The 24,075-nt window shown below is 55.9% G+C and overlaps 1 protein-coding gene across 1 annotated transcript; it reads left to right on the top strand.

The window, feature by feature from the left end:
• The first annotated feature begins 322 nt into the window (after positions 1–322).
• Positions 323–23,999, top strand: PRRX2 (paired related homeobox 2). The gene is made up of 4 exons (XM_031046533.2): positions 323–577; positions 20,496–20,680; positions 20,794–20,972; positions 21,524–23,999. The coding sequence occupies exons 1-4, from the start codon at positions 334–336 to the stop codon at positions 21,657–21,659; spliced, it is 744 nt and encodes a 247-aa protein (XP_030902393.2). The 5' UTR covers positions 323–333; the 3' UTR covers positions 21,660–23,999.
• Positions 24,000–24,075: the final 76 nt, after the last annotated feature.

The raw sequence follows: 24,075 nt of genomic DNA, 5'->3' as shown, positions 1-24,075 counted from the left end.
CGCCGTGCCGGGGGGGGGGGCGAGGGGCCGCCCCGCTCTGCTCGGAGCAGGGGCGTTTGTTTGAACAGCTCCAGAGCAAAGAGCAGGGGAAGAAAGTTTGGGCTGGGAGCGTGGTTTTTTCCCCAGACGTCAGCACAAGGCGGAACAGGGGCTGGGGAGGGAGCCGGACTCCCAGGGCAGCCGCGATTTATTTTTTCCCCCATTTTTAAAAGAAAAAATATTATTATAATTTTTTTCTTCCTTTTTTTCCTTTTTTTTGGGGGGGTGGGGAGGGGAAGGGGGCCGGGAGCGGCCCCGCACCTCGGGGTGGGCTGCGGGCTGGGGGTGGGAGCCATGGACTCGGCGCCAGCCTTCGCCATGGACAAGCCGTTCGCCCCCAGCGCCGTGCGCGGCCCGGAGCAGCCCGAAAACGCTCAAAGCCGGAAAAACTTCAGCGTGAGCCACCTCCTCGACCTGGAGGAGGTAGCGGCCGGGATGAACGGGACCCCTCCGGCCGGTCCCCCGCCCGCCGGGGGCGGCAAGGCCATGCCGGAGCCGTCGGGAGGCAGCAGCGGCAGCGAGGCAGCGCCCCAGGACGGTGAGTGCCGGTGACCCCGGGATGGGCCCCCCTCGGGTTGGGGCAGCTTTGGGGATGGGGTGTCCCCGCCGTCACCCCCCTGCCCCGCGGATATAAGGGGTCGGTTTCCCCCCACGGTGGGGTTGGGGGCACCGGAGGTGCGGGGTGGGAAGAGGGGTGACTCGCGTCGGGGCGAGCTGTGGGGGTGCCGACACCCCGACGGCTGGGGCAGAGGGACCCGGCGCTGGGGGACGGGGACATCGCACTGGGAGACAGAGACCCCGCACAGCGGAGTGGGACCCTGCACTGGCCGCCTCCCCGCTACCGCCGGAGATGCCGGGTACGGGCTGGTCCCGGGCGGCCGGTGCCTCCCGAGGCTGCGAGGCCTGCGGGGTACCCCCTTTCCCCGGGGTTCCTCGCCTCGGTTTCCAGGCCTGGGAAGTGAAGGCGGCTCCGTTGGGCCACGGGAACCGGGACACAGAGAGTCCCCTCCCGGCGGCCGCCGCAGCGCAGCTCCATCCGGGAGTCCCGGCAGCAACGGGGACAGAACTGGTGCTAGGAAAGGGGACGGGGATAGACCCGGGACCCGGCTTCGTGGCGCTCGGTCCTGGCAAGAGGCACGTTCTTAACGGGACAACCCTCCTGCCCGCATCTCTGCGCACCGCTCGGCTCCGGCGCATCCCTCCCTGCTTCGGTGCCCTTGGCGGCGGCGAGGATTCGCCTCGTCCTTGCGGCAAAGCAGGGAATGAAGAAGGCGAGGGGAGGCAGAGAGTGGGGAGGCAGAGCGTGGGGTGGAGGTGCCCACCCCGAGGCACCCTTGGGTGACATCCCCAAAACCTGACTCCCAGCTGGGTTTTGGTGCCCCAAAGTTTGTTTTCTGCAGCCCCTGAAGCACAGCCCGGCCAGGCTGCACAGTCCACGCAGAAATCAGTGCTGCCCAGACCTGCGGTGAGGGGCTCCCAGTTGGAACCCCACATACACAGCGTTCTCTCTCTGTCCCCTCCCGTGGCACACAGATCTAAAGCATCTTTCTTGCACCCACTGTACAACCTCTGCACAACCACTTTCCCGCACGGACAAACCCCCTGAGCCCCAACATGCCTCTGCCTGGGATGCTGAGGGCTGAGTGAGGCTGGGTCTTGCGTTCGGGATGGTAGCTGGGATTTTGGGCGTTATTTTCCATCCTCTCTTCTCATGAGTTCTGTTCGTACTTCTCATACTGCCTTCGGGACTGCGGGGAGGTTTTCACTCGCCGATGGGACCATACGGGGGACAGTCTGTTGTGTGGGATCAGTGCAGCTTTTGGAAACACAGCCGAGCCCGATGCAGCCAGCTCAGCTCACAAGGGTGATTTTCAAAACAGCAGAGAAGCTGCCACCCTGCTGAGCTCCTACCGCATCCCAGAGAGGCTCAGTGGGTACCAGGGATGATAAATACCACAGAGGAGAGGCAAGGGGGATGTCTGATGCCCCCGAGCTATTTTTTCACCCCAAAAGCCTATTCCACCTGGGGCAGAGGCCCTATGGGGTTTGTCCAGTTGATCCCAGCACCGCTGGACCATGGGGAATATTTCCCATTGGCACCTGTTTCGGCGAGGTTGCAGGGATGAAGACACCAACAGCACCTGGGATGCTCCAACAACCTGTCCAGGAATGGAAGCATTTCTCCCTCTGATCCCATCTGGAAAGAGAAATACGTGAGAGCTGAGAGCAGCAGGCAAGAAGAGAACAAGGAAACAAGAAAACCCACGTGCATGCAAACACTGACTTGTGAGACCCGTTACCCACTGCCACAGGCTTAACTGGGGTGCACTTTCCTAAACTGAAATGGGAAGACTCCAAATCCCAGGCAAATGCCCTGCCTTTTGCTGCACATCTGTGATGCTTTCAGCATCAGCGCGATGACAGCAGAGGAACTTTTACTGGTAATGTTATCTTTTATTGGCATCCTAAAGTAAAACAGCCTCTCAGCGTTTTCTCTCATCTTCCTCTTCACCACTGTGAGCTTTTTCTGCCAGATGCAAGTTTGGAGCCCCGCAGGTCGGTGGCAGGGGGTTTATTACCAATGCAAACGGACCCTGGTACCCGAGTGTGTCCCTGCAGGATGTGGCTCTGCTGTTATCAGGGTCATCGCACCGGTGGATTGGAGGAAGAGCAGCCCCGAAGCTGCCGGCACCCCCTGCATCAGGCAGGGCTCGCTGTGATCCAGGGGCAGAGCTGGCACAGGGATGCTCTAGGCTGTGCCCAGCAGACTGCGACCTTTACAAAATACTCTCTCCTTCCCCAAGCAGCCGCAGCAGGAGGAAGCTTCTGTTCCCAAGGCTGGCAGAGCCTGAGAACCTTGGGGCAGGGGGTTATTCTTTGCATAAGGGGATTCAACCCTCCCCTGCCCTCACTCACCATCCCTATCCCAGAGCCCCGCTTTCTATCTCCTTCTCCCCATCTCTCCTCGCAAGGCTGGCACATCCCTTCCCACTGGCACTGAGGACCAGAGCCGTCCCCATCTCCTTCTCCATCCAAGGGAGCTGCTCAGCCCCTGCCTTGGCCCCATCCCCGGCATGGCCCTGAGGGCACCCGGCACATCCTCGTGTGAGGATACAAATACCCATGCAACACGTTGCTCTCGTGAGACCCAGAGGCAGAAATCACACAAGCGAGGCAAGAGTGTGGAAATGGCAACAGGGGGGCAAAGGCTCGTCCCCATGCTCATCTTCATCCTGCCCTGGAGCGGTGCAGCAGCCTCCCATCGAAAACCTTCGGCACAACTTCTGAGGTCTTGAAAGCTTGTTCACCTCCTTTCATTAGACTAACAAATAATGTGTAACGCGAAACATCTGTTAACAACAGCCCTTAATGTTCTCAAGATGATAAAGCAGGAGGGTAATTTTAGCCAGCAGGCCTTGACTGATGGCTTTTCAAACAATGAACTTACTTTTGGTGCCGCCTGGGGATGGGAGAGGGAGCCGGGCGCTGGCTCCGGCAACAGCTTCGGGGCTGTAAAGTCAGAAAGAGCCACTTTTGTCACAGCTGGGCTCAGAGGAAGGGCTGCAGACCCTCCAAAGGGATCCTCCGGCATGGGGCAGGCATTGCCCATTCGGTGGGAGCAGGCAGTGGGATGGGGACATGTGGTGGCCCCTGGGTATCCCATTTGCAGAGCTCTTCAAACTGAAAGGGCTCTTGGGGCCCTTTCTTCACCCCCAGGGCAGCCGGAACCCTCCGACCTGTGCTGAGGCTGAGCAGAGCAGTGATGAAGTGATAGGAGAGCTGCACCCAGCGGGCAGAGGGGATTAAGATGGTGTTACAGCAAATTGGTTTTAATTACATAAATGAGGGCAGTTGGAAAAGGAGAAGGGAGGGGAAGGGACCTGGTAACAGAGTGGAAAAGAGGAAGGGGCTTGCTTCTGGCTTCAAGAAATGTCTAATTGCCCCAAACAGTCTTGAGCTGCTCCCAGGGCTCAGGCACCTTCCCCAAGGTGGAAACATTCCAGTCAATGCCCCCATGGTGGCCCAGGGGCTGTGCTGGCCCTAGCTCACAGGACACAGTTCATCTGTGCCTCTCTGCCTTCCCAAATGCCACTCATCCCTGTCAGACAAGGGGCACAGCTCAGGGATGCCTTGGCCCCTTCGGTTGCATGGGCAGGAGGCAGCCCTGTAACACCACAACTGCTGAAAAAGGGCCGGGATGCGCCCATCGGGATCTGCCTTCCCTGGGACATCCGTGCACGTACATGGCTTGGCTGCAATTAAACCCCGTGTCATTAATCCGTGGCCAACCCCCTGTGCTTGCCTCAGGGTAATACAGACCCTTGGAGCCAGCAAAGCTGAGGCCCCCCTGCCCTGTAACTTCAGCCCCTTCAGACCCCTCTCCCATCTGCTTTCCACAGCCCCAAAAGTGCTGGAACCCCCCCAAGTCCTTTTGCTGGGAGGCTTTCCATGGTCTCTGCATGACAGCTCAGGGAGGGATGGGGATGTTGGGACCCCAAATCAACTCCCATGGTGGGGAAGAGTCTTTGAGAAGTGTCTGATGGACACGGCTGCAGCTTTCCAAGGAGAGGCTTTAACACTTCTGTCCCCCAGAGAAGGGGGCAGCAGGGGTCCCTGCTGCTCAGGGGGGCACTGTGGCCTGCTTGCCCTGGCTGGGGGATGAGGTTGGGATGCAGAGTGGGGCACGACCCGCTGGTGCACAGCAAGGCTGGGGTGCAGGGCTTACAGAGCCCATAGCCCCTTGCCACATCCCCAAAACAGGAGTCCTTGTCCCTGTCCATGGCATCCTCCCAGGCTGGCAGGAACTTTGCTGGGGACAATCCCTGTGTGGCAGAGCTGGGAGGTGGCATCTGAAGCAAGGGGGAAGCAAACCATGACAGTCCTTGTAAGGCCAGCACAGCCAGCACGGGTGGCACTGGGATGAGAGCCACCTTGCACAGCCGTGACACTCGGTGACCAGACATCACCTTCACCATCCCCAGCACATACCTGGAGACATCTCCTTGCCTGGAGACTTTTGATGGCTGCAGACCCCAAAACAAGGGGTTTACCCCTATAGAGGGACGATGCTCACGGGGCTGCTGGAGCAAGATGGGCTCCAGGAGAGAGAACAGCACCGCTGGACCTTGTGCCCAAGACCAGCACTTGCCCAGCGCTGACACTGGCAGGTCCCCAGTGTAACATCCATCAGCAGGGATTGAGTAAGAGCCAATTAATCCGGGCGGGAGCGCCCCGCCCAGGCCTCCTCCCACCCTACATTTGTTTGCGCTTAGTGCGAGGCTGGCGACAGGCGAGGGATGGATGAGGAGCCTGACGTGTCCCGGCTCGCCCAGACGGCTTCCAGCCGCTCGCAGGGAGCCCGGAGTATCCCAGGCAGGAGAAAACGGCGATATGGGGACACCCCACCTCTCTGGGCAAGGGACATCCCCAACCTGCAGCGTGATCCCTGCAGCCAGGCTGCTCCTTTCCTTACTGGGGACACCCTCTCCTATGGCTCTTGCCCTATGTCACTGTCACAGAACACTGGTCCCATGTCACAGGGATCAGGGGAAACTGATTCCGCAGGTCTCACCCATCCAAAAACTATGACAGGGAGGACGTTTGGGAGTGATGCTTTTCCCATAGCACAGGCAGCTGGGTCAGGTCACAGCCCTGCCAAAACCAGATGGAGCAGCATAAATCCCTGCCAGGCAGGGGTAGGGAAGCTCAGGTCTCCTGAGGCTTCTGCCATGGGGCAAACCCTGGTACCACTGCTCTGTGCTTCCCTGTGCCTTCCAGCCCCAAAGGGTGACACCAGCTCACCATCCCTGCAGTGTGACACCCGTGCAGCATCCCGCTCCTCCCCATGCACTGGGAGGATGTTCTGCCCCCGGGATGCAGCCGGGCTCTTACCGACTGTTGGCATCTGGGCTCCAGTTTGGGGGGGATTTGTCCCCATATGGGCTGATCACCCCCACCTGGGCTCCAGGCTCCCCCCACGGCTGGAGCTGGAGCTTGTGTAGCCCCGGGAAGCAGCGCTGTTAGCGCAGAGCCCTCCCCAGGGGCGCAGGGAAACACATACCAGCACGTCCTGTGCGGCGTGAGCAGGGCTCTGCGGGGTCCCCACACGTGCCTGATCTGTGCTGGGAGCTGCTGCCAGGGGGTGAAGAGAATGCAAACCCCAAACCAGGGCCTGGGGAGATGGGACCCTGAGAGCCGGAGCAGCCTTGGCTGGGACAGGAGGGCAGGAAAACCACTTTTCCCCCCACTTCCCGTTGCTGGGATTTTCCTCCCCTCAGCACACCCAGTGAGCTGGGTTTTGGCACGCGTTGCTGCGGGGAACGCTCATTCCCACCCCTATTTCCAGCAGGGAAAGGTGCAGGAATATGGAGCAGAGTCGCAAGAGCTGCTGCTCAGCGTGGTCTGAAGGGGACAGCGCAGGGGTCCCACCTGCTGTGGGGACACAGAGCTTTGCCCCACTCCCTTGTGAGCCCCAGCAGCACCCACTGATGTGTTTTAAGCCCCAGCAGCGCCTCAAATACCCCATGGCACAGCCATTGCCCAGCCCAATAGGGTGCCGGGGCATGGGGACACCTTGCTGTCCCCCCTGGGCTGTTGTGTCTAGCTCGACCAGGAACAGCTCAGTGCAAGACTATTTCCCCTCTCCTTTTGGGCTGTTATTTCAGGGAACGGGGCTGATTCACAGGAAAAATATGAAATTTCGACTCCGTGCAGCCAAGATGGGGCCAATTTCAACGAATCAGCATTTTGAGAGAGCCTGGGCGTGTGTCTGTAGCTGGGAGGCTGATGAAATGATTTGGGGCTTTGAGGCTGTCTCATTAGAAACCCTCCTCTCTCCCAGGGAGCGGGATCACCTCTTCTCCCAGGGCTGATTTCCTCCGGCCCCAGGGAATTATCCTCCCTAGAGCTGTAAAATCACTGAGCAGGAGGGATGAGGTTTGAAGCAGGATGGGACCTGGGTGCTTTGGGGATGGCAGAGGCTCGGGATCCCCAGGCTGGCGCCTTGTCCCCTCCCTGCCGCTGGAAGGAGGGACCCTCCCAGGATGGGATCCCTGAACCATGGAGCAGGCTCAGAGCATCCTTTAAGGTGTTGGGCAGTGGGTTGTGGCTGGGACTAGGCAAGGGTTTAGACCAGGATTAATGCGGTTCTGTTCTTTATTCCTGGCTGGAAAAGGCAATGTGAAGAAGGTGAGAGCTTGATGGGCAGAGGCAGTTATCCCCTGCCTGGTCCCAGTGCCTGCACAGGACCAGTGATGCTCAGCCGGGTCAGGGAGGATGGGGAATGCAAACCCTCTTTGGGTTGGACTGATCTGGGGTTTCGAGGTGTTTTTGTCATGCAGAACTGGGCTGTTCTTCACTGGATTTCTGAGAATTAAAAGAAAAATCCCACCCTCACCCTTGAGGCATTCCCAGCATTTGTGTTCACTCGAGGGACACGTGCCTGTGGGGAATGTTTTCCAGCCTTCCCATGGCGTAATGAAATGGCTCCATCCATCCTCAGCATCCCTCACTGGATGCTGTGCTTCCCTTGGGAAAACCATCCGCAGCGCTGGGATCTGCTGGGAACATCTCTGGGGGCATGGAAGGATCTGGCTCCAGCCCCTTGCCCATGGGCATCCCGTGCTGGCTGCACATCCCTTAGCAGGGAGTTGTGGGGTAAATGGGATACTGATGTTGGATGGGTTGGGGGGAAATCGTCCCAGCTTGGTGGGGAGTGACACCTCTTTGGGGATGTAAGGGGGACAGATGGAGTCCCCTTTGTCACCCCCATCCCCTGCAGCTCTGCTGGGACTGCCCCAGCCCGGGTGCAAAGGGCAGCTTGGGGGGGTGTTAATAGAGCAGGAGGTGTAATGAGGCCATAGAGCTGCTCCTTCACCCCGGGAATGGAGGGAGAACAGTGCCTGGGAGCTAGGGCAGGGCTGGGGGGGGGCAGCTCAGGTCCCGGGGGGCAACTCAGGTCCCAGGGGGATGTGGGGTGGGCAGGGAGCCTTCAGAGAGCAGCAGCGCCAGCCACCGGCCCCCTCCCCTTCCCTCCTCATCCCCCTTTGGAGTGTATATAATAAAGCAGCTTTTCAGCTGCGGCTGCAGTGATAGATCAGGAAGAATTGTATGAGTCTATTAAAGTCTGTGTGTCTCTGAATGGAGACTGTGGCTAAGCCAGGCGCCAGGCTCGCGCATTGAACCAGATGTGGAGAGGCGCCATCCTTTCCAGCCACTGAATCCGAGAGGCTGCAGGCTTCACACGCAAGGAAACTGGAGTGCACATGGCAGGGGAGCGGGGGAGCAGCGGGGAGCACATGGCAGCGCTGGGGGGAGAGGGGCGATGCGGAGGGGGCACAGCCCCGGCCCTCCTCATAGCGATGGGAACTGAGCTGCGGGGAGCAGCCCCGGTGCAGGGCTGGGCTGAGGGGTTGGTGCAGCGGGACACGGATGGGCTGCACCGAGAGGTGTGTGGGGCACTGGTGGGGAGGTTGGGATGCACCCCAAGCTGTACAGGGCTATGCAGGGGGTGCACGGAGGTTGTATTGTACAGGGGGACTGCATCGTACCACAGGCCATGGAGCGTGTTGCTTGGATGGGGACTGCATTGGACCCCACGTTGTAGAGGGCAATGCAATGTGCATATGGGGGGTTATATTGCACCTCAAGCTGTAGAGAGCCTTGCAAAAGGACAGTGTGGCTTTGTACCTGGAGTCATGCAGGGGAATTGTGTTATACCTCAGGTTGTGTTGCACCTTGAGCCATGCAGAGCATTGCAGGGTCTGGGGGCTGTTGCATTGCTGCTGGGGGGTGTTGGGGGTAGCAGTAGCAGTGATGCTGCAGGGGTGATACAGGGGATCCACACATATCAAAGACCCTGGTCCAGCATCCACATAGTCAAGAAGAGTGGAGGGCAGGACAATAGGCAGTGGCAGCTCCTATCTCCAAACCCACTGATGCTGTGGGGCTGCTCCTGCCTCTCCTGATGTGGGCCCAGGAGAGGGAAGGGAAAGGGCAAAAAGGAAGAGGGACAGAAGGATGCCATGGATGGCAGCTCCAGGTGGCAGTTGCTGCATGCACTGGGACCCCATGTCCTCAGCAAAGGTGTGAAGCAGAGTCCATCCGTGCAGTGCTGTTGAGGGGACACTGGTGATGTGGGGACAGCGACTGGTGCGGTGCTGCCTGGGGCTGTGCTGGGCTCGGGGCGGTGGCCACGCTCCTTCCTCACCGGTTTCACTTTCTCAGCCACATGGCTGTGATTTGGGGTTGTAAATACCTTAGGGGAGTTTCTGAATGAAAAAAAGTCACTGTTTTCATTTAAATTAAAAGACACTGAAACATTTCTATTACTATTAGAGGTTTATAAACCCTAAAACAAATGTCGGAACTAAACTACCAGGCACCGTCCACTTCGTGAAGCCCTTTGGATGCTCAGCACAACCCGTTACCCGTCAGGGTTAAGTTTGAATGGGATTTGTATGGAAATGCCTGGGGGTCCCTGACCCACACACTAAGACCCCAGCCACTGGTGCCAGCCTGTCCCCAGCTTTGCTCCTGGCTGGGTTTTGGGGACAACTAAGGGTGCTGGGGTCAGTGTGGCAACATGGTGAATGGGCTCCCTGGGGACCTGGAGGGGATGAAGGCTTGGGGTGATGAGGATGAGGGTCTCAGCTCTATTGGGCTTTGCAGAATGGGACCCAAGCAGCTGCACCCACCCTGGCATCATGAAGGTGTCAGCTGGTGTCCTCCCCATGGCTGGCATCTCACCCCAGCAACCTGCCTGACACCCTGTCCCTAATGTCCCCCCCATCCCTGCCATCCCCCCCATCTGTGCCACTCACACTCTGCTTTAACCTGGAAACAGTTAAACAGTTAACCAGGCTGGGTTTAACAGAAGGGGGGGGGGGAAGATACGAGCCAATTATTAAAATGAATGTTTTACAATAAATTTGGCGAGAGGCCACCGACCTCAAATGAGAACCAGACCGGAGGACAGCGATGCTGAGCACTGGAGAGGCTTTCTGGGACGTCCGTGCATGCAGGCACCCACGAGGGTCCTCCTTGGAGCTGTGGTGGGATGGGGTCCTGGATGGGGGCTTGTGTCCATCCCATGTCCTGGCCAAACGTGGCAGTGTCCCCAGTCCAGGGATGCAGGCAGTGGCCATGGGATGGTCTCTCAGCAGGTGCTGGTGCTCACTGATAAAATGGGTGCATCTTGGCCTGGGTGTGGAAATTACCCAACTGGCCTCAAAAAAAGAGGGGAATTGGGTTGGTAGCAGGAGGGGATGCCATGGGGATTCCCACTGTTCCCCTTGATCCCTGCCCATCCTGCTTGGCACTGACCCTGATGTGGTGGGGCCTGTGTTTTAACCTGGTGGGCTTGTGTTTGGTTTCAGTGCCCACTGCCAATGGGGCTGATTTGCTGTGGGTTTTTGCTTATTCAGTTTCAAGAAACCACCTTTTTGTGTTGCTCTGCGGGACAGAGGGATCACTGGGATCACAGTGCTGGGGTCCCGAGCTGGAAGCCTCAGGTTCCTGCCCTGCAGCTCTGCCTGATGGGTGTTATTGGTTAAACCCCAGGCAAAAGTCCCAGCACGTTCCCAGCACGGTGATGGTCTGAGGCACAAACCATCCCATCCCCTTCCCATGCTATGGTGAAACCCACATTGCCCTAAAGCTGAGGCTGTGGTGGAGCGTTGCAGTCACAGGCAGTGCTGCTCTCAGGGCCGGTGCTTGCACAAGTCTCATTAGTGTTAATTAATTACACATACCTTGTGCCCGCTGGGCTCTGTGTAAGCTGTAACATCAGGCAGCCGTGTGTGAGTGATGTTGGCACCTCCGTGCCTGCATCATGGATGCATCAAGCAGTGCCTACAAGGTTTGCAGGACGGGGAGAGAAGCATTTGCCATGCTCAGCCCTGATGCAGGACAGTGGGGTCTGTGTCCTGGTATCATCCATCCAGGCACCATCCATTCCAGCACCCTACTTGCTATGCAGAGCCAGGACTGTCCCCTCTGCCTGTCCCCCCTCACTGTGGTACCCAGAGCTGACCCCAAATCCATCATTTGAGCAGTGGATCCCAGGCTGGCCGTTTCCCTGTGCTGCGGAACCCCCTTCACACATCTGTTAACCATCACCAGCGCTGCCACTCTCCACACTCAGCTATTTTAATGCAAGCATTAACCGGTGCTGGCAGAACTGGGAGGCTCTGTCCTCGGTGGGCACAACGGGAGCTCCATCCCCGGGGGCACCGGGGGTGCTGCAGCGGTGCCAGGCTCAGGACAGCCCAAGCGCTGCTCTCGTTCCACCCTACCCAGGTCTCCTGGCTGGAGGATGAAAGCAAACCCCCTGTGAATGCCTCCTTGCTGCGGAGGCTCCCGGCCGCCGGCGGCTGGGGCAGAGCCAGCGCCTTTTGTTGGTCCCCGGGCCTCCACCGCGGGGCTGGCGGATTCCAGGGAGAACAGAGCTGACATTCCTGCTCTCCCGCTGCTCCGTTCAAACCCACTGCGGTGCCTCTGCCCCAGGCTTGGCTGCGCTCTGAGGGCTCCAGCTCGCCTGCCTAAGCAGCTCCTGACATCCCATCCCCACCGCCACGAGCATCCCTTTGGTCTGACACTGCCTCTCTGAGCATCCATGGGCTAAGCCAGGAGCTGCGGCACAACATGCACCACATCCTTATGTCTGTTCTCCATATCCATGTCTATCTTCCGTATTCCTTATATTTATCCTCCATATTCCATATGTCTGTCCTCCACATCTATATGTCTATCTTCCATATCCATATGTCTGTCCTCCATACCCATGCCTATCCTGTCCTTCTTTGGCGTTTGCAGGGGACATACCAGACTGGCACCACTGCAGATGAGGTTTTGGAGGCTCTGTGTGACCCCAGCCCCATTTAGTCAAAAGGGCGACCCCAGAGGGGACTGAACCCCCTTGAGCTGCCTGTTCAAGGGAAGATGCCAGACTTAGGCCAGAGCCCAACCACACAAAACCAACTGGGGTGCTCTGCCATGTCATCATCCCCAGCAGACTCATGCAGACAACAGACCATTCCTGGAAGGCTTTTCTCCTCACCCTGCCATCCCTCTGGGGGAAATCAGGGTATCCAGTGGCGACCAGCATCCCAGTGTGTGCCCCATTCGGCTCCTCTGCGTCTCCATCCCTGCAGAGACCTGACACAATGGAGGCGGCGGCGGTGGTGCTGGAGCCGGGACAGCCCATTGTGTCAGGCTGCGGTCACAGCCTCCTTGGAGTGCATGGGATGCTGTTGGCAGCTCCTGAAAGCCCCTTCTCCAGGCTGGGGTCACCCGATGCACGGGCATGGCCTGGGACGGAATTTTTCACTCACAGATCCCCGAGCCCAAGGGATGTGCTCAGCACCCCGGGTCCTGGGCTGGATGCCCTGGGCCAGTGCCACCCGTCAGCGGGTGCAGCCAGGCAGTCTGAGCCCTGCGGCCCCACTCAATGGCTCCAGCCCTGGCTCCTGGGGTGCACAGGAGCCGGGAAGCTGGGAAAGCACAGCAAGAGGCTCTGCTGAGCACCGCACAGGGTGCCAGCACCATTGCGCAGTGTTAAAGGCTGTTTGTGGAGCTGTTGTTTCAGGCGATGCTGATGATGCCAGGCTGAGGTCTGGGTACCACCGGAGTCAGGGCTGAGGACAGGATGCTGGGGTGCACCCTGGAGCTCGTGAGCCCAGCAGCAGGGTCTGTCCATGTCCTGTTCTCCAAAGCTCTATCCACAGGCAGGCAGTTCCCACCCAGATGAAAGGTGGGTGATGGCACCATCTCCCCCAGCCCCCTGGGAGAGCAGAGGGGAAATTCTTGTGCTGCTCATCCCTCTCACACTGGAGCATCATGGCCAAAGCTGTTCCCCAGCCCCTTCCCGAGGCCTGACAGCATCCCACCAACCCTGCCTCCTCCTTCAGGGAATGTGCCTGCAATTAATTCATTGAACGCTTCCGCTGACGCAGGGGCTGGATGTGCCAAAACACTGTTCCCAGGGCCTGGCCTCAGCACTGTGCTGGGCTGAGCATGAGCATCCAGACAGGAGAGGAGCCTCCGGCCTGGTGGGAAGGGCTGTGAAGTGTCTGGGGAGTGATGTTAAAGCCCTGGGGCTTTACCTATGGCTGCAGCCCCTTTGGTTTCACCAGCTTTCAACCTGCAGAGCATCCTCTCTAAATCACAGCACATGATTCAACCAGCCCAGTCCTTGCCTGGCGTCTCCATCATCTTGTTCCCTTCTCTTCATTCCCTTCTTCCTTCATCCCCTCTCTTCCTCATCTCCTCACTGTGACATCCTGATCTTGTTCCTTTCATTCTCTTAGGTTTTGCAGCTTATCAATCACTGCTGCCCTTGCTGGAGAGCCGGCTCTGAATCCACTCACAGCTCTCACCAGTGAATTTGGTGGCTGCTGCTGGGCTGGCACCATTCTGAGACAAGCAGCATCTCATGGCATAGGGCCCCTCCTCCCCAGTTTCCTTCTGGTGCCAAAACCCAGTGAAACACCATGTTCCCACACATTTGCTGCACTAAAGATAGGGATGAGCTGCAAAAATGCTTCAGTGCCACCATTGGGTTACACACACAGTTTGGATACATCCCTGCTGGGATGCAGGCTCAGCCAGCTCTCCAGGACCTTCCAGGCTTTCAGCTGGATGCGCTGTGATAGATGCTCAGACATCACACACCATCCCTGGCACTGCTGACGTGCAGCAACTGAAGCTTCTGGAGATGCAAAGGGAAAAGCCTCCGGGGTTCAGGGATGCAGGCTGTGCATGGAGCATCCCGAGGCTCACAGCACCCTTGGGCAGTATCCTAATGGAAATCCGTATGGCTGAGGGCAGTGAGCTGCAGTGCTGCCTGGCTTCTGGCTGGTGCGGCTGCAGCTCTGTAACCATAAAACAGGCTGCTGCTGCCTGTCAGTGAGCGCAGGCTAAGGCCCTCCCGGGACAGCTTTGGCCTGTTTCTTGGTGCAGGCTTTTGCTGCTCCTTCTTCACAGAGACACTTTTCCCCCAGCAGAACTGGCAGCCTGTAAAAACGTGTCAGTGTTTCAGTTTTCTCACAATTAATGAGGTGAAACATCCTCGGAAGCCCTGAGCTCTGATGTTTCCCCAGTAGCTCAGCCCTGCCCCTCTCGTACATTTTTCATGCGCACCACTTGAGCTGAGAAAGTTTCCTTTGGACTCAGCACATTTGGACCCCCCCTGGCTTCAATTTCCCCCCCAGAGCCTCCGGTATTCCCGGGGTCTTTGCAAGGCTGGGGTTGGGCTGGAACGGGAGCTGGAAGCAGCAGTGGGTTGGGAAGGGGAGGTCAGATCCTGCTCCCATAGTGGAGCAGCCCATAGAGGGATTGGCAGCCCCATTCCTCAGGGATACCCTGTCTCCTGTGCCCACCAGTTGTTCTCAGATGGAGTTGGTCCTTACAGCATCATGCTGAGCAAAGCCAGCACTGACACTTTGTGTGCAAGGTCTGGTGGCCCCAAATGGTTTCTCCTCTCTGTAATGGGGTGAAATCACCCAGAAAACAGAGCTCTACCAATACAGTTCTGTCCCTGAGCTGCAGTGCTGTGCCGGTCCCATGCACCCAGGCTGGGTGCAGGAAAGGCACTGCAGGCGAGTGTCCCAGCACACATGGAGTGCTGCTTCCCAGCTGCTTCCCAGGCTTCCCAAGATGATCTGAGGGGATTAAGGACCTGTAGCTGTAGGCAGTTCCCACCATCACTTCTGCATCAAACCCTGTGCTGCCTGCACCCCTGAGCCCCCAGCTCCCCTTTGGCCTGCAGAGCATCCCTCCTGCCATCCCTCCCCACTGCAGAGCATCAGTGAGGGCAGGCAGAACCCCCCAGGGCTCCCAGGCTGTCCCCAGCCACATCCCAAGGCAGGGCAGTGCTGCTGGGAAAGGTTTCCAGCTGCAATCGGCTTCCCATGCACCCCCATATCACCCCTCTGCTTTGGGTACCTCTGCTGAAGGCTATGGGACAAAAGGAGCCGGAGTGGGCAGACACCACAGAGGGGCAATTCCCAGACCTGAGCACTTTGCCCTGGCTCTGCTCACCACAATCCGAAGGGAAACGCTTCCTCCCTGTTGCATGATTTAGAGGAACAAGTTAAACAATTGCACATGAAGCTCTGTCGGACGTCATCGCCGGAGCTCTCCTCGCTTCCCCCGCGTATGCGAAGGGATGAAGGGAGTCCACATGTTTACCGAGAGAGACCATGGGAGAAATGAAAGACATTGTTTTTCCAAAGGATTTCTTGGCTGTAAAAGGCCTCCACCACCCTGCGGCTTCCCTGATGAAGGCCCAGCGTTAATTTGTTAAATCCACATCAAGTGCCCGGAGAACCCGTTGTTTGTTTTTGCTAATTCAGCCGCCCGAGATCAAATTGGGGTTTTATTTGTTAAGGATAAACCTTAATTAATAAAAGCTATTTATTTGGTTAGCGCCGGCCGCAGCCTGAGGGTCAGATACGCCACGATCATTATTTCAAGTCAAACAAACCCAAAACGTCTCTCAACAGTTTGAAAAACGTAGAAACTTAGAGGGCAGAATTTATTTGTCTTAGGAAGAATTTACAGCTAATTCCCTCCAGGCTATTTCAGCCCTTAAATTATACCCAAGGAGCAAAAAAACGGGGGGAGTGGGGGGAAAAATGCCATTCCAAGTGGAGAAGGGAAGTAAATGGCACAGATTTGACCGTTTGGCTGGGGGGGTTTGTGTGTGTGTGAAAAATTCAAAGCTTAAAAAGGTCTTTGGCAAACTGCTCCCAAGTAAATGGAACGTGTGAAATAATTTAATGGCAGAAAACGGGTTGGGGCTCCGGGGTCTGCGGCGCAATGGAAAATGAAACACGTTGGAGGAGATGTAGGCTGGGTTTTTCTGCAGGAGAGGGTTGAACTTGCTGCATGGCCCTTGAAAAAGGAGGTGTTTGTACCCCAAAGCTAAGTGGTGGTGCTGGAGTCAACAAAACGCGTGACAGGATGTGGTGGTGCATCTGCAGCATCATTCAGGGGAGAGATAGGCTTGTAATGAGACAAGGTGACCATTCTGGGTCACAGTGATGGTGCTGAGTGAACACAATGCCCTGGGATGAACATTTAGCAAAGGAACCCTACAAAGTACATGTCCAGAGAGGAGCGATATGTTGGTGATGGAGCCCACGACCAGAAGCCATCCCAAGGGATGAGCTGCGCTGCCGGAGCATCCTTGGGAATGCCGCGGCTGGGGTTTAAGCGCTGTTTGGGTCTGGTTCACAGCTGCACAGAGGCCGTTTATCGCTCGCTAATGGAGGTCGTAAGTCAAAGCTGAAGCCTCGGTGGAAATCTAGTGAAAATTACCTCTTTACAGCACTCGGCGGCTGCTGCGCGGGGCCCCCCTTGGCAAGCCCAGCACCCCGGCAGCTGCAACCAGGCGAGTCACCTATGGAAAACTAATGGAAACACATAGGGAAAAGGCAAGAATGGGACTGATCAGTGCTCGGCTGAACCAGCACAGCGCTGACCCAGCATTGCCTTCACAAATAGGGTAGGACCAGTCGCTTCCCAATCCCCACAGCAGGACAGCTCACTGTCATGGCCCAAAGCTTGCCAAAGCCTTTTCCCACATGGAGAAGGTTTTGGGGTAACTCCCAGCACCCCATGGCATCCATAGGACTGACACAGGCAGGCGGCACAGAGGTTGGGTATTGCAGAGAGAAGGTTACAGGCTGCATTGAGCACCCCAAAACTCACCGACAAAGGACTCGTGTCTTTTCTAACATGCTGGGGTAAATTAAGGCTTTTTTAGTGAAGCACACAGGGCTCATCTGCTCTGCACAAAGCCCTTCCTCCCCCACGTCACTGTTGGTTATTTGGTAACGTTATCCTCCTGTTTTCCTCCTTCTCCTGCATTTTTTCCCCTTTAGCGGAAATTGTAATCAGTGGAAGATAAATACACCGAAGGTGAAGGTGGCTGCAGGGTGGCTCAGGAGTCCCCTCTGACCCTGGGGTTGGACAATCAAACTGATGCCTCCAGCCATGCCCTAAATGAGCCCCCAGACAAAGGCTTGGCTTTCTCTGTAACCTCCCCCAAGTGCCGTTTTGGGGTAAAAGACAGACATGTGGAAGCTGGTGTTAACTTTGTGCAATTACAAACTCTCATACCTGGAAGCCCATTGGGGTGGGAACCAGTTTCCGATTCCTCCATCAAGGTGTCAGTAAATCCGGTTAAATCCAATTCCCATGGATGGGTGGCAGAGGGTCTGAGGGGATCCAACCCATCCCCTTCCCTGTTCCTTCTCTGATTCCACAGCTTAGCAATGCTCAGTTTTGGAAGGTTGATTTGGCGTTATTAAAGCATCTCTGATAGAAGCGATCCAGCCCGACTTTGTACTCTATAAACCTGTCAGACACACGCCGCCAGCAATTAGGGTGGCATTTATCTGGTCCCACAAGCCCGCAGTGCCTGAACTAATGGGGAAAAGATGTTGATCCATTACCAAGGCTCATCCCTGAGCATAGCAGAGGACTCAGGCAGGCACATCAGGCATGGAACTGCCTCCCTGCAGTATGGAAATGGGGTGGAAAATAGGGGAGAAAGTGAACATAGCAGAGAATTTAGCTGGAAAACAAATGTTTCTGTGGGGGAGACTGGGGAGCTCTGAGCCAAAACCAGGTTCATTGTGTTTTAGGGGAGGTGTGAGTTGGTGGGGAAGGGGGTTTGGCCACCAGCATCCTCCTAGAAGCTCCCTAGGGCATCTCTCAGCGTTTTGTGGTGCAGAAGAAGGTCCCTTCATTAAAACCAGTAACGGGCTGAACAAAGCACCCCAACCCAGACACAGCTCAGGGTCTGCAGCTCTCCAACCACCCCAGAACTGCCAGCACCCACACACAACCTGGTCCAACTTTGGTCTTAAATCTCCATCCCCGCAGCCTGCCAGCCCCATATGGATATCACCCAGCACTGCCCAGCTCCTGTGGCCATTTAGCTCTTTCCTCCATAGGTTTGGAGAGATGGAAACCAGCCAGAAATGGGGCCAGATCCTATGGAGCTTGTTTGAGAATTAAGAAACCTTTCCTCTTCCTCCTTGCTGGCAGCCGAATTTGAGTAGGTGGGAGCAGCCATCACTTATGGAAGAGTCCTACAGCCAGGTTTTAAATTGGGGATGAAACCAAAGGGATTTATAAATGTTATTTATACATTTACTAGGGTTCTGCTGAAATCACTCCCAGTTTAATGGGGGGGCAGTGCTGTTGGTGACGGCACTTTTTGAACCAAGCCCCTGCCTGTAATTGCCCCAGAAGCCCTACAGGGTGGCCATAAACACAGCAGGAAACATCTCTCACCCCGTTACATCCTGTAGCTCCTTCCCAGCTTGACACTTCCCATTTTGGTCCTAGGCTCCTGGAAAACTCAGGGACAACCATGACTGAACTTCATGTATTTTAATCCAGCAGCTCGTTAGCTTGCTGAAGGAAAACAGGACCAAAAAAGGAGTTTGACTAAAAGGGGCAACTGGAAAGCAGAGACTGGCAGAACATTTGAAGCTGCAGGAACAAGGGCTGGAGGGAATCTGGAGAATTTCATTTGTGAGCCTTTAAACACGAGCAGCAGCAAAGGGCATCCTGTGGTTTCCTGGCAGGGAAAGGGTCTCAAACCCACAGGTATTTTGGGCACAGCACCATCCATCGTGTCTTTGCCCAGCCCAAGAAGGACATGTCCCAGATACAAGAGCATAGGCTGTTTCCAGCCCAAGAGATGGTCAACCAAAGTCCAGATACTCCTAGAACATAACAAAAGACCCACAGAAATGCTGATGGCTGCAACAAAGCCCTGGGAGCTTCAAAGCAACAAAGCCCTGCTCTCCCCTTCTGGACAGATGGGAAATAGGGCTGCTGGTGGTACCCAGGTTCCACCTCCACATCCCTGCATCTCCTTCCAGCCCAATGCTTCATCCCTTACCAGGCTGAGGATGGAGGCACCCTGCACTCCCAGGCCCTGGCACTGGTTCTCACTATAGCAAAGTGCCAGAGAAGCCATCTGCTCTTTCCAGGAGGCCACTGCCAGCAATGGAAATACATTTAACTCTTCCTCCTCTGTTGCATCCCCTGGTGCAGCTTCCATTTGGCACCAGGATGCTGGTGGTGGCATCACCCAGCAGCACCGTTTTCAGAGGACAACCTGCTAGCAGATGTTGCGGTTCCTCTGATCCTCATGGTTCATCTCAGGATAGGACAGCCCTTGCAAGTGGTATATTCAGGCATGAAGGGACCTTAGGAACTCAATGGAGAACTTGTTGGTGAAGGTTTCATGGCTTGAATTATTCAGAATTAAGGTCCAAGAGGGTTTTCCAGCCTTAAAGATCTTGGAATTCAGTTTCCTCCTGCTCATCATCTTGGTGATATCTTGAAGCAAGAGAGTTAACAAAATCTGCTGGAAGGGACATTACTTCCTCAAGAATAACCTGAAAACATTACTCATCTACTTAATAAGTACCAAGATGGCTTATTAGCAAGTATGTATTTCTTGAGCATACTCAGGGAGCAGTAATTCCTGCCATCACAGCCTCTGCAATGATACAGAGCAGAAAACCCCAATATAACCCTGCTATGAATCAGAATGCCGTAAAATTATTAACATTTCAAATAATTCCCAAATACTTTCCCAGCAGTAGGTACATATTGGATCCAGATGCTTTATTAGCAGAAAGAATAATTAAGTAGTACCTCCATCAGGAAGAGCAGCAGTGAGACGTTCCCTGCACAGCCTTTGGAGGCAGCTGATTTGCTCTCTCAGAACGAGACTTCATAAACTTGCCTAAACCTGATGATATTAGTGACAAAGAGGAGATTAATCTCAGCCTGGCTGAAAGCCCAGGATCAATACTGAGAAACCAAACTACATCCTCAGCTTCATGTTTCCATGAGCCAGCAAAGCCAGAAATAAACACTGCGGAGGCTGAGCTCTGCGAGGCTCAGTGCTGTTCCTTCCTAGCTCTGAAGACCAGGGCTGGGTGAACAGATGCTTGGCTGCAGTCCTGTGTCACCTTGGGGACAAGGCACAGCCAGGGCTGTGCTGGAGGTGGGAGCCAAGACCCGCAATTCAGAGATGTTCCAGTGATGAATTTCAATCGCTGTCCAGGAAAGCTTGCCCTAAACCCTTACAAGAGCCAAGCTTAAGACACCCTGTGGATGTTCTTATTATGGGAGGGGTTGTGAGATGCAGTCCCAGCAGAATGGGTCAAGTGGTGCCCCAGAATCCACTGAAACTGGAATCCCAAATCAGGTCTGGGTGATTTTAGCCAGGTATAAAACCACCCCAGGTCTTTACAAACTTCGGGTTTAACCCCAAGCTCTAGCAGGTCCTGAAACAGGATCTGACTCTCATGGAGACCACAGGGTTGGTACAGAGCAGGGCAGCGCAGACCCCCATGTCTCCACATGGAATCTCACATGGGTCTGGATCTCATGTGTCCGCTCCTGTGCTTTCCCCATAGGCGAGAGCCTGAGCCCAAGCCGCGGGGCAGCCAAGAGGAAGAAGAAGCAGAGGAGGAACCGCACCACCTTCAACAGCAGCCAGCTGCAGGCTCTGGAGAGGGTCTTCGAGAGGACGCACTACCCTGATGCCTTCGTGCGGGAGGAGCTGGCGAGAAGGGTCAACCTCAGTGAGGCAAGAGTCCAGGTGAGAGCAGATACAAAGATCTCATTTCATTCCACACGTGACCATAGGACTGATGCTTGGGACATCCCTGCTTTGAGCGTGTCTCCTCTGACCACCTTCCTCCCTCCATGCAGGTCTGGTTTCAGAACCGAAGGGCCAAGTTCCGCCGTAACGAGAGGGCGATGCTGGCCAACAGATCAGCATCGCTCCTCAAATCCTACAGCCAAGAAGCAGCCATCGAGCAGCCCATGGCACCGCGGCCCACTGCACTGACCCCAGAGTACCTGTCCTGGACCAGCTCCTCTCCATACAGGTAGGTGCAGGCACTGAAGGGTCTGGGGAGGAGATGACTATGGGACAGGCTGCCCAGGGACCACCCCAGCACCATGGGAGCACAGCACTGTGCTGCCACTGAGGATGTAGGAGTTTTATGGGGCTAAAAGGAGCTCATCTGGTTTTGTTTTGGGAACCTGTTTCAGCCTCATCTGAGCATCCCCTGCCCAGTGTGAGCAGACTTCCCTGCCTCCATGCATTTCAAGGCTGGAGTAGGGGCCCTGGTCCTCGCAAGGGATTCACTTGGCCTCATGGTGACCCTTCCCATATCTTGGCACGGGTGGTGGTAAGGGTCCCTTCTGGTTCCCAGCTCTCCACATCCAGCCATCTTGTCCGAAAGCTCAAGGCAGGGCCTCCTGGTGCATAGTTTGAGGGGTTCCCACATGCATCCAGCCACATAAAAATGCTGCAGCCTTGACTGCTCTTATGGGAGATGTCTAAGAGGGAACAGCCACTCTAGCCTGGGAAGCCGGCAGGACATGGGGACTCCTCGTGGCCATGCCTCATTCCTCCCCTGCTCCCTCTCCGCAGCACTGTGCCCTCCTACAGCTCCAGTGGGACCGCAACACCCACCCAAGGGGTGAACATGGCCAACAGCATTGCCAGCCTGCGCCTCAAAGCCAAAGAGTTCAGCCTCCATCAGAACCAGGTGCCGACCGTGAACTGACCAGGGCAAAGCCCACCCCGTGGCCTCATCCAGGATACAGCGTGGAGCTCCTGTGCCGGACCAGGATGAACCCAACCCACATGCCACTTGTCCAACGTCTCAGCACCTCTTCTCTCCTCTTCTCTTCCCTCTTGAAGGTAGAGTCAGTCCCAGGCCGAAGTGGCACATAATTATAGCCACATATGGAGCAAACTTGGTTAGAAACTTGCTTTTCCGCACACCCTTATAATAAAGGCTATATATACACACACATACCCCCCACGCGCTCTTCGAGGACAAACAGACTTGCCAAGGGAACAAGAATTTGCTTCCAAACATGGAAGGATCTTGGACTATTGGATTTGACCAATTTGGGTATCTCGCCCAGAGAGCCAAAGAGTTATTGGGTCTTGTCCTCCCGCAGGGACAGTGTGCAGTGGTGGGAGGATCATGAACCCCCCTTTCCACCAGGCTGCGACTCGTGATGCTCAGCCACACATGCCGAAGCTGACCCGCGCATTTGCCTCTTTGTGCTTGGGAGAGGCTTTGGGAAGCCAACAGCTCGTCCCTGCCGCAGCCAACCCTTTGCATCGTGCTGCCTGCATGTCGGAGCTGCCTATATCGATGGCATCAGGCTGTGCCCTTCAAAGAGGGGTGTGAAGGACTCACTGGGTGCTGCGGGGGGCACCGCGGTCCCCATGCAGGCGGGTTTGCCAGCAGTGCTGCAGAGCTCCAGGTCATTGAACCATCCCAGGGAAAAGAGAAAATTGGAAAAAGCTGTTGGGTTTCAGCTGAGTAGGCGGCTCCCGGCGCTCCGTGCCAACGGCAAAGCAGGCTTCGCCTTCCGGAGGCACAGCCTCGCACATGTGTGAGGGGCTCTGGGGCTGGCGACTCCATGGGGGTGAGCTCCTTTGGCTTTCCACAAAGGAAATGGTTTCCTCCTCATCCCACCCTGCTGCGCGGCATCATGAGGTTGCAAGGTGGGATGTGCAGGGGGATGGACACAGGGTGGGCAACATCACCCCAGTCCTTCAACCGCGGGACTGAGCTGCAGAGAGAGGCATCATTCACCTTCCCCTGCTGATACCACACAGTGGGGGATGAGCCAGAGATGGAGCTTTTACCCTGGGGACAAAGAGCACTCTTTCCTCACCCGCTGCAAAGAGCCACCAGCCAAGCACAGGAACACCACCAGCTCAGATGGGTGGCCTGGATGGAGAAGGCACCATCTCTCCTTGCCTAGAAGGTCTTGGTCCTGCTGGGGACTGTAGCAGTAGATCTGAGGATGAATACAGCAATTGCTAAGGTGCTTCCTCTGGATAAACATCCTCTGGTGTGTGACACCAAGGCTGAAAGTGTCCCAACTACACATGGGCCCACCCGAGTCCCCACTGCTCCCAGAAGCATCCCCTCCCTGTCCCACTGGGGCTCTCACAGCAGCCACACATGGTACCCAGCAGCTACACCCCAGGCAGAGGACTCAGCACCCAGAGCTGGAGACCTGATAAGGAGAACCAGGAGAGGAGCACATCTCTGGCTGGGGGTGAACCAGCCCCTGAATCCTGCCCCCAGCCCCAGCTTTCTCTGATCAATGCAGCCCTCACCTCCCTTATCCATGGAGCAAAGTCACCCTCTGCCCCCCACCCCTATTTCCAGTGCTGGTGTCCCCCATTTGCCATACCAGAAGGGGAGCACACAGCTCCCCAGCCCGCAGCAAGACACCACATAGACCTGACAAAAGCCAAGAAGGGGGCAAGACAGATCCACTGCAGACCAAGTTATTCACCATGAGAAACTCCACTTGGGGCAGGAAGAGGGGTCCGGGCTGGGGGTTTCCTATTCCCATGGAAAGCACAGGGCTCTTTTTTCGGTTGTACAAGATGAAACCACAGGGATATAAATGTCACTGCCTCTTTGAGAGCATTAATGAAAATAAACCCATCTAATAGTTTGCAGATGCCGTTTCTGTAAACCTAAAAAAAGCAGGGAATAAATATTTCTTCACTAAATATCTATATGTATATATATATTTGAAAACACTCACTCCTAAGCTGGTGGCCCCTCTTTCGCCGTGCTCTTGGCAGCTTATCACAGCTTGTCAGTCAATGCTGAGGACTCACCAAGACAAGATACAAACTGCACCCACGGAGGGGTAGCAGGACAGAGGGGTTATTGTAATCCAGCCTCCCTCTTGCCCTTTCCTATTTGTGCATTTCAGCTCCTTGGAACAAGATCCACGGTGGATTTCCCCCTTTTTTTTTGTTTTTCCTCTCCTGCATGTCTCTGTTTTGGAAATTTTTGTAAGGTTTTTGTAAAAACAACTCTTGTGAAATAATGGAGGAATAAATATTTTACTGAGTAGCGATGGGTCTGTGCGCTCAATGGGAACGTGGTTCTTTCCTTGCTGGATGCTGTGGTTTCCTCACCTGCCCTGGGC

The sequence above is a fragment of the Melopsittacus undulatus genome, chromosome 11 (genome assembly GCF_012275295.1).
Source record: "Melopsittacus undulatus isolate bMelUnd1 chromosome 11, bMelUnd1.mat.Z, whole genome shotgun sequence".
In the NCBI taxonomy this organism is placed as follows: domain Eukaryota; kingdom Metazoa; phylum Chordata; class Aves; order Psittaciformes; family Psittaculidae; genus Melopsittacus; species Melopsittacus undulatus.
This window is presented reverse-complemented; position numbering and strand designations above follow the sequence as displayed.